The 13,253-nt window shown below is 50.6% G+C and overlaps 1 protein-coding gene across 4 annotated transcripts in view; it reads left to right on the top strand.

Moving 5' to 3' along the window:
* The window catches only part of TBC1D16 (TBC1 domain family member 16), a 34,203-nt gene extending 22,958 nt beyond the window's left edge, over positions 1-11,245 (top strand). For 2 of the 4 annotated variants that reach the window (XM_075169312.1, XM_075169313.1), the window contains exons 5-12: positions 583-730; positions 1,776-1,943; positions 2,634-2,782; positions 3,591-3,725; positions 4,853-5,039; positions 6,179-6,358; positions 6,899-7,045; positions 7,582-11,244. In XM_075169312.1, coding sequence (XP_075025413.1) covers positions 583-730; positions 1,776-1,943; positions 2,634-2,782; positions 3,591-3,725; positions 4,853-5,039; positions 6,179-6,358; positions 6,899-7,045; positions 7,582-7,827 — 1,360 coding nt within the window. In that variant the 3' untranslated portion in view covers positions 7,828-11,244. Of the gene's footprint in view, positions 1-582; positions 731-1,775; positions 1,944-2,633; positions 2,783-3,590; positions 3,726-4,852; positions 5,040-6,178; positions 6,359-6,898; positions 7,046-7,581 lie in introns of all 4 variants that reach the window. The other 2 variants (XM_075169315.1, XM_075169316.1) reach the window with 2 other exon arrangements.
* The last annotated feature ends 2,008 nt before the right edge of the window (positions 11,246-13,253 follow it).

The following is a 13,253-nucleotide window of genomic DNA, read 5'->3' as shown; positions in this document are numbered from 1 at the left end:
AAACCTCTCTGTCTATGGTACCTTCTCCCTTGCCTGCCCCTCACCAGGGCTCCTCTAGGGTCTTGCTGCTCTTAGCCTCTTCAGTTATCTTTCAAATTACTACAAAAGTTATTAAAAGCATTTTTACTCTCTCTTTTTGCTCTCACTCCCTCTTCTCTAGACAATGCTGTGTGTGACCAAGTCAGCTCATCGCTAGGAGCTGACTGTGTACTGCCTTAATGTTGCTGTGGGGCAGGCTTCTTGGGTTTTTGTTCTCCAGGGAAGACAAAATTTAATTCCTTCACATGGTGGAAGGGTAAAAGAGTGCCATTACCAGGCATGAGTGGAGCTTCTTGGGGAAAATGGTCACTATGGCCATGTCATAGAATCATAGAATATAAGTTGGAAGGGACCCATAAGGATCACCGAGTCCCAGAGCTGTAAAATTACTTCTGCACCCTGTTTTAAGGGACAACTTGATGCTACGCTTCTTTGTAATTTGCTTTCCACTCTCTGTCATCCGATGTTCTTGCTTCCTGCTGGGCCCCTCGTTATCCTGGGCAATAAATGCAGGTTGTTCTCCCCCATTGTTTTGTCCCACAGCGATGAGGCATGCACCTGTGGACAACTGGTTGTTGCGAGCAGGGAGAGCCAGTACAAGATCTTCCATTTTCACCATGGTGGCCTGGATAAACTGTCCGAGGTGTTTCAGCAATGGAAGTACTGCACAGAGACCCATCTCAAGGACCAGGTACCTGCGCAAGGCTCATGGGGCAAAGAGGGTTTTTCCAGCAGATGTTTCACACTTAGGTTTTTAGCCACAGGAGTGTGTTGGAGAAATGAAGCTATGAGTTCATGTCACCAAGTCAGGCAGAAAGCTACAACGTGTTGGATGTTGTTTAGGATGCAGCTGCGAGTCAGACACGAGGTCTCTGTTGTACTTGCTTATCCCCATCCATTCCTGTTCTGCCTGTGGAATATGGAATATCCAGAAGACTTGCTTAGGTAGTTATTTTGCTAGACCCGGCAGGTCAGCACTGTGCTTTAGGCGTGTAAGGTGGCTGGGAAATCTGCAGTGGTAGGTCTGAAATTCTGTCAAGAGTCTTTCATCCATTTTGTGAAGCGTAGCACACTGCATTGGAAAATGTTTTGACAAGGCATCTTGCCATATTTTGTTCAATCTACATACAAATGTGATAAGAGCTCTTTAATTATCTGTTTAAGATACTGTATGTGCTTATTAGAAACAGTGATTTTTAAATTTCCATCCTTCCCACAGAGCCCCCTGCTGCTTTTCTTATTATGGTCGCATGGGCTCACTTTTTGCATTGAACAACCTTTGATTTTTAAATTAAATGTCAGCTGCAGTCTTGCACTGGGATCATGAGTGCCCTTAGAGAGCCTGGCAGTGCAGTTCCCTGCTTGCCTAACAGCAATCCCTTTGTATATGGCCAATCATATGTAATTTATTGCAGGCATTCCTGGCAGGGTGAAGTTTTGCTGTAAGCAGCATTAATTCAGTTTCAGGTCAGGGATAAGATTGGGGGAGGAATGGAAACATTTTTTTTTAAGATGAAGCTGTTTTGTGGTACTCAGATTTTTAATTATTCTAATCACTCTTGCTATTGTAAGGGTTGGAATTTAAAAAAAAGCCTCCCCAAGTGCAGCGCCTCAGTGCTTAATCCTACGTAAACCATGCAAAAAGGTTTTCCTGCTCTGAAAATCGCTGGGTTTCATACTCTGCTGCTATCTCTGGCTCCTACTTCCAGTTTTTTGTTTTGCTTTCCCCTGTTCAGCAGCTTACTGATGAGAAGACATGTATGCAGTTCTCCATCCGCCGTCCCAAGCTGCCCTCCTCGGAAACCCACCCGGAGGAGAACACGTACAAGCGTCTTGACGTGTCTGCCTGGCTCCATCACCTGAACGAATCTGGGCAGGTGGAAGAGGAGTACAAGCTGCAGAAGGTGAGAGGGGCGGCTGCTGCAGTTTTGATCCCTTCTCTCCTGCCGCGGAGTGCGAGTCCCCAGGTGGAAGGAGCAGGAGTTTGCTTTCATGCTGGGGGGTAAGAACTGGGCGTTTGAGAGTATAAAGACTGGCATGTAGTGCTTGCTGGAGGTCTTGCTGGGACTGCAGATGAGTCTGCTGCAGGCAGGATGGTAGAGCATCTCCCTGAGGAGAGCGAGCTCTCTGGCTTCTGCTGCTGCTTGGAGTTAGTCACCCGAAGTGTCCAGTGCTAGGCGTGTTTGCAAAATGCAGTGTGAACCAATCAGAGAAAGAAAAATTGAGATTACTGTATGAAATAATGCAGGGCTTGCGGGGGAGCACTGGGTCCAGGTCTTGAGAGAGAAGTTTGCAGTGAAATGCAGTGTCTCCAAGGTTGGGGATTAAGCCGTGACATGAGAACGACACGTTAATCATAGAGCCTCTCCAGGGGGGGTTATTGACATTGAAATGAGCCCGATTTGTGTCTCGTCTGGGAATAGAAGGCCAGCACTTTCCCTCTAAACATGTGCAAATTGCAGGAGCTTGAATCAAGGCGTCACTTGTCAGGAAAGAACTGCAAAGCCACCAAAGCATAGTAGTGGGCAGTTTCTTGTTGCTGTTTTTGGGAATGTTAAAACTGTACCAGTCATAACTTTTGCTCCTTCTTCCAGGCCATTTTCTTTGGTGGGATTGATATTTCCATCCGTGGGGAGGTGTGGCCCTTTCTGCTGCACTACTACAGCTACGAGTCCACCTCTGAAGAGAGGGAGGCCCTGAGACTGCAGAAGAGGAAAGAATACTTTGAGATCCAGGAGAAAAGGTAACAGACCAGCTTCATCTTCTCCTGCTCATCTCTCCTCAGGCCTGGTGTTGCAGTAATACCACTGGTGACGTACGGTGTCTCTGCACCGTGTCTCTGCCTCCTTCGCTTCAGGAGAAGCTGATTGGAGTAGAGAAGTGAGAGGGATGGTAAAGGAGGTGTATCAGGCACAGCTGGCCTCTTGAGGGTCCGGAGCTAATGCCGTAGAGCTCAAATATTATCTTACTTGGGTTTTTGTAACAGGCTCGTCGGTGCCACGTGGGGAAGCTTATCTCACAGGCAAGACCACAGGCTTAGCATGCTTGGTTTAGAGCACTGAAGGTGAAAATGAGATCTTATATTTCTTTATAAATATATCTGGTTGTAAAAATAGGGAAGAAGAAGGGATATCTAATTCAAGGAAGTTATTACTGCAAGAACTGTATGTTGTAAACTAGATGTGGGTACATTTAAGCCAGAGAGGGACAGCAGTAGTATTAATTAGGAGACAATCAAAACAGAGTGGTGGGTTCTGGTGTGCCACCCACAAGGAGCAGTGGAGAGCAGAGTCCGACTGCTTCTGAAGTGGAGTTTATCACAGAAAACACATCATATCATCCCATTTATAACCAGGAGGTTCTAGTAATCCGTTTGGACAGAAAATCTGCTGTTCTGAATAGACCTGCTTGTCTGTTTTTCAGGTGATGAGACAACTCTGTACAGGAATAGTTTTTCTCTGAACACTAAAGCTGAAATAAGGTTTTTTTGTTCCTTGTGGCAATCATATTCCTCTCTTGGCAACGCATTCCTGTTGCTGCTCAATTTTCAGGCTTTCAATGAGTCCAGACGAACAGAAGGATTTTTGGCGTAAAGTACAGTTCACGGTAGATAAAGATGTTGTGAGGACTGACCGCAGCAACCAGTTCTTTCGAGGGGAGGACAACCCAAATGTGGAAACTATGAGGTGAAGTGTCTGATTCTAGTGTCCCAAACAACTTGTCCTACTGAATGTATAGAAAACTCCGCAAGCCCCCCTGGCCCAGGCTGCCTAGGTCGCTGCCTTGGGAATGCTGAAGAGCACCGTGCATACAGCGACTGGTACCAAGCGATGCAAAAACAAGCACTTCTTCCCCAGTGCTTTCACTGCTGCTTTAGCCATTTACTTCTTGATATAATAACCCTGCTCCCATCACCTAGCTTCCCTGCGTACAGAAGAGGTGTGAGCCTTCTCTGGCTATGGGAGGGTCACGGGTGCTGCAGCAGGGTTGTGGGCAGTTGCTTGGGTCTGTGGTTCTCCTGATGGGGTGGAGGACGAGCACACCAGAGTCTGCTTCATGGGTGTGTGACTTGTAAATGTGTGCCTGCAAAACAGTTGGATTTCATCTAACAGTATGGCTTGGAGCCTCACGGATGTGTAGGCATCATCTCTCCTTTCCCATGGGCCCTTCCTTTCTGTCCTCTTAGTCTTTTTAAATTCTCATTTTCTTTTTATATTTTGGTGCCTGTGTATGCAAAACCTTCTCCTGGAGTTTATTTCACTGGACTGATGTTTGCAGCAGGGTTTATCTGTATGTGTTAAAGCACCTTACAGTAGAGTTGTGTGTCTTTGTACCCGAGATGAACTGTGTGGCTTGTTCCTACTGCACTGCTCCCAGTGGGCTGGCCTGCAGCTGGAAAACAGGAGCCCGAGGAGTTCTGTTCAAATCCATTGTCTTAGGCTGCTGCGTGCTGTTCAGAGTTCTTCTTGTCCATCCAGGAGCCTCTTTGGATTGATGCAAAATGTTGTAATCCTACAAAATGAGAGTTTCTGTTAGGTATAGTATTAGTGTATCTTTGTTATGCTAGATAGAGTTCTTTTAGGGGAGGCGATTCTGTGGGATGCAACATGCTGTACAAATGCTCAAAAGTTCACAAGCCTCCGGGTGCAATTGCAAGTTAATCTTTTAGATGGCAGGAATGATCTGTGGCTCTTCTGCACTTTGCCTGACTCAGCCTGTATGGTGGGAGTTGGGGTAGAAGGGAAAGGGCACCGCGCTCAGCTGTGACGTGCCCTCTCCGTGTCTCACCTCTCCATTTGCATCTCTTCTCCAGGAGGATCTTGCTGAACTATGCAGTATTTAACCCAACAATTGGATACTCCCAGGGGATGTCCGACCTGGTTGCCCCACTCCTGGCAGAGGTCCTAGACGAGTCGGATACTTTCTGGTGCTTTGTAGGATTGATGCAGAACACGATCTTCATCAGCTCACCCCGGGATGAGGATATGGAGAAACAGCTGGTGAGGCTGAATGCTGAGCTCCCTTTAGTCCTGTCTTTAGCTTCTCCTCTCCCCAGTCAAATTAGAGGAATGCCTTAGCGCAGTTACCTGGGCTGTTGGGTTCCAGCGTGCCGAATCACACTCCAAAGCCACAAAATACCTGATGGATAAAATTGATCCTGGATGATTGGGACACTCCAGAGATGGTTATAGCCAACAAATTGGCAGAGTAAAGTTACCTTGGCTATGCTAAAAGATGCTGATTCGAGGAATCTTTTATGATCAAATGTATTTAGGATGTTGCTTGCTTTCTCTTTGCACTTCTCTCAGGCAGTGAAGACTCACTGGTTCGTTTTTGTCTTGATTCTGGGGCATTTAGTGTGAATGGCAGAGGAGGCAGAGGAGTTGATTGAGCTGCAGCCCCCTTCTTTGCGTTTTGGGGTTTTTTTAAGGTCTTAATACCTTTAATAGATTTTTAAATATGATGTCCAAATGAAAAACCTTATAGTTTCTTAAAATAATGTGATCTTGTTTAAAAATGGGAACTTTTTAGGTTTTAACACGAGTGTCAGTTGTTTTCTGGTTAAGAACCTGAAAAATCCATTCTAAACCTGGAACAATCCTCTCCGGGTCACGATGGCACCAATTTAAAGTGGTAAACTCCCCATGGGAGGCTGCTGGTGAGGTGCAGTTAGTTAATGTACAGATTTATGCGCTGTAATGTGCCTGTATAGTCAGGCTCACCAAAATCACTTCCATATTGCTCGGCCTCTATTGAAATGAAATACTGCCAGAGATAGCGATGTCCTTTCTTTTCTCTAGCTAAGGCTCTAGCCGCTTTCCTCAGCCTGAATCTCTCCCCTTCTTTCTTTTCACAATGTAGCTGTCATGGGATTTTCTTTTCACCCACCATCCTTCCTGGTGAAATAGCTGCTGTGGCCTGTGAGCTCTGGCCTTTAACGGTAGATCCAAGCGTGCTCCTGGCTGTGCTGTAATAAAGAGGCTGTAAAGCTGGAGCTTTTTGTGAGAGAAGAGAACTGTGGCCAGCTCTGCGGGAGCCCAGGTCTGGCACGCGGTGGGGGGCTCCCCGGGGTGGTGGGTGAGGGCGGCGCGAGTCCTTGTGCACGAGGCAGTGGCTCAGCTGAGAGCATCTTTTCCAGATGTACCTGCGAGAGCTGCTACGGCTCATGCACCCACGCTTCTACCAGCACCTTTCTTCCTTGGGAGAGGATGGCCTGCAGATGCTTTTCTGTCACCGTTGGATCCTCCTCTGTTTCAAACGTGAATTTCCAGATGCTGAGGCTTTGCGCATGTGGGAAGCGTGCTGGGCTCACTATCAGGTTAGACATCTGGAGATGGGCACAGCGCGCACTGGGCAGCAGCGTGTCCTTTGCTGAATCCTCACCGTCTCAGCAAGTGTTGCAGAATTTCCTTAAAGGCTCTTAGTAGCACAGTATCCAAAATAAGTAGGTGTTACAGGGGTCTGTAAGTATCGAAGAGGTTTGTCTATGTAGCAGGAGGATGGACACTTGCCTCTCCTACTTGAGGATGTCCGGGCTTCAAAAGGAGGTTTTTCAGAAAGTGCTGAACATCCACTTCTGAAGTTCAGACTTCTCTAACACAACTGGAAAATGTCTTCCGAAAAATCACTAGTCTGCTTTGAAAGCTGTGGTCCAAACCTTGCTGCTGTGCTGTAAAGGCAAGAGACTTTGCCTCGGCTGTGATTCAGAATTCACCAATAACTCACGTTCTGAATATCACTAGGCAAAACTGGAAGGAGCACAAAATCTCTGCTAAGGACATGCTTGTGGAAGGTGGAGAGGTTGAATCAGACCTCTGCCTCCACCTGCTGTACTCCAGCCCCTGTTTTCTCATTGCAGACTGACTATTTCCACCTCTTTATCTGTGTGGCCATCGTGGTGATTTATGGGGATGATGTCATTGAACAACAGCTGGCCACTGACCAGATGCTGCTGCATTTTGGCAACCTGGCTATGCACATGAACGGAGAACTTGTACTCAGGAAGGTAAATGCCCGTGTGCTGATGTGGGCCGAGTCTCAGGTCCGAGAGATGAGTCAGAGCGTTGAGAAAAAGAGGGACTGATGCTTCATCTTCCGCATCTCCAGTATCCCCCTGCTTGTCTGCAGCCTGGGAGGGTAGGATGCTGCTGTTTGCCTGGAAACAAGTTTTGCAGAAATAAGAGGTAGCTGTAGAGTGCTTAGGAGGTAACGGAGCGGTTGGGATAACCCTCGCACATACTGAGGGGAAACGGCAGACAGAGCTGTTCGTCTCTGTGCCACGGTCCCCAGTCCACCTCGGGCTGGGGTGACTGCAGGCCGTGGGATGTGCTGCAGCGTGCGCAGCTCCGGCGACCTGGCAGTGTCCCCAGTGCCTCGTTTAACCTCCAGGTTTGTGTTCGGGAGGGATGCTCCTTTGCTGAAGCTTTGACTCTTCTAAGGCAGCTAAACAGGAGGATGGGACAGGAGGCCGCGGGCTACCTCTGCTCCCCGTGTTTGTCCTCTGGTGAGGAGCGAATGACTTTGTCTCTCTCTCCCCTCTAGGCGAGGAGTCTGCTCTATCAGTTCCACCTGTTACCCCGCATCCCCTGCAGCCTGCATGACCTGTGCAAGCTGTGTGGGACAGGAATGTGGGACAGTGGCTTCATCCCCGCTGTGGAGTGCTCTGGCCATCACCCGGAGTCCGAGAGCTGCCCGTATGGGGGACTGGCGGAAGTGTCTTCTCCTAAACCAGGAAGGGAAGGCAAGAGAGGCTTGAAAACACGGGACGTCTTTGCTTTCCGAAAATAGCTGTAGAGGAACAGGGCGTGACAGCGGAAGAGGGAAGGGCAGGAAGGATGTGCACAGGAAAACTGTTGAAGACAAAAATGGAGGGATAGCTCGTCAAGACTCCTGAGAAGACTGAAAGGTGGAGAATGGACAAGGAATGAAATCACTCTACAGGGAAAGCAAATTCCAGTGCACTGGTGGTGGAACCTGAACAAAATGCATCAAACCAGGAACAGTGTTTGCACGTGTTTGGATTTGATTTTGTTAGAAACATGAAGCTTTTCTAGGTCTTAACAAGGACTTTTTATTCTGCCTCTGGGATTGGACTGGTTAGCAACCAGAACTTTGTTACTTGCTGATAAGAAATGAGAACACTAAAGAGAGCCAAGAACAACCAGCAGCGTTCGTGGGTCAGGTGGAAGGAGCAGAGCTGTGGCAAGACCTTTCTCTGCGATGTCCCTTCATCTAGAGCATACCACACACACGCACTCTCTGCTTCAACCAAAACGTGCAGCTTAGTGGCTTCTCTAAAGCCATAAAGACCATTTTAATTATAATCTGCCAAAAATAAAACTGCAGACTACTGGGATTGCAGGGAAGGTGTCTGCTTTGTTGGCGAGGAAGAACTGGTCACCTGAAGGTCTTGTCTCTCGCCTCTTCTTTTTTTATATGGTATACTGGCTGGCATGATTTTTTTTCCATTTGTACAGAAAGTGTACAGCCACAGGTCTTAAAGCACTGCTTTTCTGTAGTCAGGGTATTTCACAGACACCTTTCAAAGTTTACTTCTTCATGACATTACAGCAAAGCTGTTTCTTTTATGCTGACAACTGCAGACTTTAGACACTTGTTTATGGAAGTCTGTTGTTTCCAGTATGTTTCCCAATGTGTTTCCTTTGGCTCTTTTCTATTACCGAATATTTACTGTCCTTACCTGTCTTTGCCGTAGGCTGTAGCACATACACTCCAAGTGGGCTGTAGGCTCTTCAGCTGGTGACAGTAGTGAACCTCTTCCCCATCCCAAAGTGAAAATGAAACTTGGTTTGTTGCAGTCATTTTTGCCGAGCTCCGTCTCTGATAAAAGTTTCCCTTGAAGTATTTTTGAAAGGACAGCATGTTTCTCCTCTTGTCTTCTATAAAATTTGCCAACTAGAAGTGGAGCTGGGGCCTTGAGCACAGCCGTGTTGCCAAATGTCCTTACCAAATTCAGTGGCATCCAAAGGTGTGTCCTGAGCCAGCGTTTGTGCCAAACAGAGCCAGGGGAATCGTTTCCTTGTAAGAATGAAAAAGGAGACGAGGTGACAGTGGGCGGTACCGGCTTTGCTGCATCCCTCTGCATGGCGTATGAAGTCTTGCAGCCTTTCCTGGTTGTCTTGCTCCCTCTCACTTCAACCACACTGCTCCTCTTATACAACTGTGTCTTGGTCTGGCGGGGTGCGAAGTCCACGCGCACTTTTCAGCTTTGCCTATCAGGCACGTTTGTCCTGTTAGCAGCACGTGTGGAAAACCCCATATCCTCGTGCGTAGTGCTGCAGCGGGTTCCTGCGTCTGACAAGCAGATTTCTCTAAAAATCTTGTTGCAAGGTCTTACCCACAGCCTGTTGTGGAGCCCACATGCTGCGTACCTGCTGGGAAGGGAGGCTGGCAACTGGGATGCTTTGTGTGAAACCAACACATACCAAGCCCACGCTGCGTTCGTAAGGGGAAGAAGACTTGACCCTATGCAGGCACCGCGCCAAAGAGTGGCTGTTGTGTGGCGGATGGACAGTTTGGCTCCTGATTTGTGTGCCTTTAATTCAGAGGATGAAAACCTTCCGCTTGATGAGCGCAGTGGTGAAACCTGCTGCAGTATCGCACACCTCCAAAATAGCCTGGCTTTGAGAAGTTCCGAAGCTGCAAGGCTGCAGGTGCGTGCTGGGGTTGTAGGAGGTGACACCTCGCATGAGGGCTGGTGGCTGCTATGCTGTGAAGCAGGGAGTTCTTTGAGATTTATGGTGTTTCAGTGAATAATAAAAGTTTGTGTGAGGCATTTGTGTGGTATGTTGCTGTACAGGCTGGGTGCTGTACCTTATAGTCGGGGGACAGCACTTGGCTAGACCCTGTCCCCACAGCTTGAGCCGGTCCTTTTGCAGCCGTACAAAGAGACGTGTTGGGTGCTGGGCCTGCGTTGCTCTCCCCAGGCTCCACTGATTTCAGCCTGGGGACGTGTGGCAGCACTCGATGTATTCACCTAGATGCAAGCTCTAAGTGGCGGTGGCTGAATTAGGGTCAGAAAAACCACATGTCAGAAAACGCCAGAAGCATCTTCCTGCAGAGCGGCTTGGTGGCACGCGGGCAGGCGCCAGCTCCCCGTGGGGACAGCGGGAGCCAGGCACCGCCTGCTGCCACCTGCCTCCTCGCGCGGGACGGGCATCGCCGCGAGCCTTCGCACCACCGTGGCTCATCTGTCAGCGCCAAAGCAGCCGGCGCCTCCCCGGGAGCGCTGCGCGAGGAGCGGCCGGCGCGTGGGCCGCTCTGCCGGGCTCTGTGCGCTGGGCACGGGGCGGGCAGACCCCACCTCGGCTCACCGGCTGCTTGCAGCGGGCTGGAGGCACCAGCAAACACTGACCAGAAGATCCGGAGCTGGGTTTGCTGCAGCAGTCGTTCCCAGCCAGTAAAAGACAATAGGAAGAGATAAAGTGGACAATTTTTAGCATTATTTTTCCACTATTAAAATGTCATTCAGCCATGTGGACATCAGTCAGGATTTGTTTAGTTAGAGACTCTGCTCTGCGGTTTTCCAGCACGTGGAAAAAGCTGGTTTTTCTCTTTGAAGCGGTGCTGAGCTGCGGGGGAGCACATCGCCGGGACCAGCGTGCCTGCCGCCCCTCGGCCAGCTCTCCTGTGCCTGCTGTCCCCTGCGGGTCCCACTGCCAGCAGGAGATTTCAGGTGTCTTTCTACAACAGCGGCCCTTGTGCTCACCCTCGGGAGCACCCCGAGCGCCTGTCGTACACTGACCTCCACTTCGTGGTAGTCGGAGAAAGAAAGAGACAGAGCTGATAACCCGGCTGCTCCCTGGTTACCAGCAGCGGTCACGTCCCGGGTGACTTGATTCCAGTCTCAGCCTGTTCATTAACTCCCGATGCCATTATTAAATTCGCACTGGATATCGACGAACTTCCGAGCTTGTTTTGGGTGGAAGGTGCAGGGACAGGAGGGCGTGTGGAGCCAGCCTGGAGCCTTCCGGCAGCAGCTGGGGTAGGGTAGTAGTGAAGGAAAGGCAACAAGTCAAGCTTGGACAGGGCAGCGGGTTTCCGAGGTCCTTCTGACCTGTCCCCAAGATCCCCTTTTCCTTTGTGACACTCTTTGCCATCGGAAAAAAAAAACAAGGAACAAAAAAGAAGCAAGGCTTCTAGCCCCTGCAAAGTGGATCCTAGAAACAATGACCCTCATGTGGCTTCTCCTGAATCGCTGCCCTGTTCATTGAATTAGCTGCAGCTGAGCAGCCAAAAATAGACCCTTGCAAAGGTAAATAGTCAGCATAAGCCTCTTTAGTCTCAGCCTTGAGCTGACACATCCTTCTGCCTCCTGGTGCTGGGGGGAAGGGGAGCAGGGCGAGCAGGAAAAAAAGAAAACTGAGTCCTCGCTCCTGGCAGCGGTAACACTACGCTTCGTAATCCCAGCGGGGAACCCGATCGCCTGCATCTGGAAAGCCGAGGAGAGCTGTGTGAGCCACGCAGCCCAACACCTCCCGGGGTGGGGAGTGGGCCGTGCCAGCCCACGTCCCGTCCCGCGATGCCTGGGCTGCTCTTGGGCACGGGGCGACAGGGGAGCGCAGCCCCGCACCGTCCGGGGCTGGGAGGAGGCAGCCAGCGCCCCGTGCGTGGGCACGTGGCGGGGAGCGATGAAACGGCTTCGTTTGTCCCCTGTCAAGCGTGCAGGCGGCCGAGGTCCCTGGAGCGGCGCCGGGCGCGGAGCAGCGATGTTCAGGCAAACTGCTGCTGGGGTCTCCTGCGCTGGGGAAAATGTGCCTGTGTGAACGGGAGCAAAGAGGCAGCTGGGTTAGCTTGGTCTCGCTTCCCGGGTACGGGGTGTGTTTGGACACGGCTGTTTGGCTGTTGTGTTCAAGGGACGCTGTCAAATGAAAAATTACAGTTCACAAGAACAAAGAGACTCACCTCAGTTATTACAGGCACCAAAGAATTTAAAACCCAACTCAGCTCGTCCCCCGTGGGCTGGCTGATTAATCCCCATGTCTCTCCGCTTGGGTCATAAAAACAGACCAGTCTGGCCGGCTGTAGTTCATGGTCACATCCCGCTCCGGGGCGCCGGCCCAGCCCTGCCCTGCTTGTGCTCTGCGCTCCGGGGAAGGCTCCGCACGCCGTTTATTTCTCTCATTTAAACATTTAGAAACAAAAGGCGCGGTGAGGTTTCACACCACCTGGGAAGAAAAGCCGAGGCTGGGGGGAGCCCCCGGCAGAGGCCAGCGGGGGCTGGGCCGGCGGCATGCGTTTGGACGCACCACGGGGCTGCCGGTGACTCTGCGGCGAGGAGCTCCCTGGTGAGCGGCCGGGCCGGTGCTGCCCATCCCAGGGCCACCGGAGCGCCGGCGGGACAGCCTTCCTCCGGAAAGCGGGGCTCAGCCCCGTGCCCAGCCCCTTCCCAAACTGAGTCGCACCCCAAAAGCTGCCGGGTCCCCCATTTCCTCTCTCCCCGTAGGCTGCTCCAGAACCAGGTTGCTCTAACTGCGAGGCTGGAGATTTAGAGGAAGCTCCTTAAATACTTTTGTGGCCAATTTTATTGCAGTCTGTGCTTCAGCCAAGAGCTTCAACATCATCCAAGCACCCAAAAATCGCTGCTCTTTGAATGGAGTTCATTTCTTCTTCTAGTTATGAAAGGCAAGTCTCTCTTAGTTCGAGCTTAAAAAGGGCTTTGAAAAATAGTTCTGCTGTGAAGGTCCGGGCTCCCCCACTTCAAAACCTCTCCAGGTAACAGAGCTGAGCTCTGGCCTCTCGTCGGGCCGTGCCTGCTGCCGAGCTGGGCTTTTTACCATGTCCCGCATCCCTCACGGCGGGCACGTGAGTCCTGGTTCACTTTCCTCCTCTCCAGACTGAAGTTTTCTAAGAAAAAGCAGGATCTTTTCAGAGCTCGTCTTCTGCCCGCGCCTCGCAGCCGGTGGCCATCGCCGCTGCTGCCGGCCGCCGTGCCCCACTGTTGCGTTGGTGGTCTCTGCCTGCGGCTCCCCCTCCCCGACTGATCTGACCTGGGGCAGAAGGAAGCTGAGCAGAGTGCGGGGATGATCCCCTGAGGTGTTCAGCCAGGGAATCGGGCTCTTCCTCGCATTTCAGAGGGTTTCTGCCCTCAAAAAACAATTTTTAGGCAATTTTGATGCTGTAGTCTGGAAATTGCAGTGGTTAGGTGGTACGTGTGGCACCTTAACTGTTGAAATCTAGTGTCTAAGCGTGCA

This window comes from Calonectris borealis, chromosome 20 (genome assembly GCF_964195595.1).
Source record: "Calonectris borealis chromosome 20, bCalBor7.hap1.2, whole genome shotgun sequence".
NCBI lineage: Eukaryota > Metazoa > Chordata > Aves > Procellariiformes > Procellariidae > Calonectris > Calonectris borealis.
Note: the sequence above shows the minus strand (reverse complement) of the source record. Positions and strands in the feature narration are given on the sequence as shown.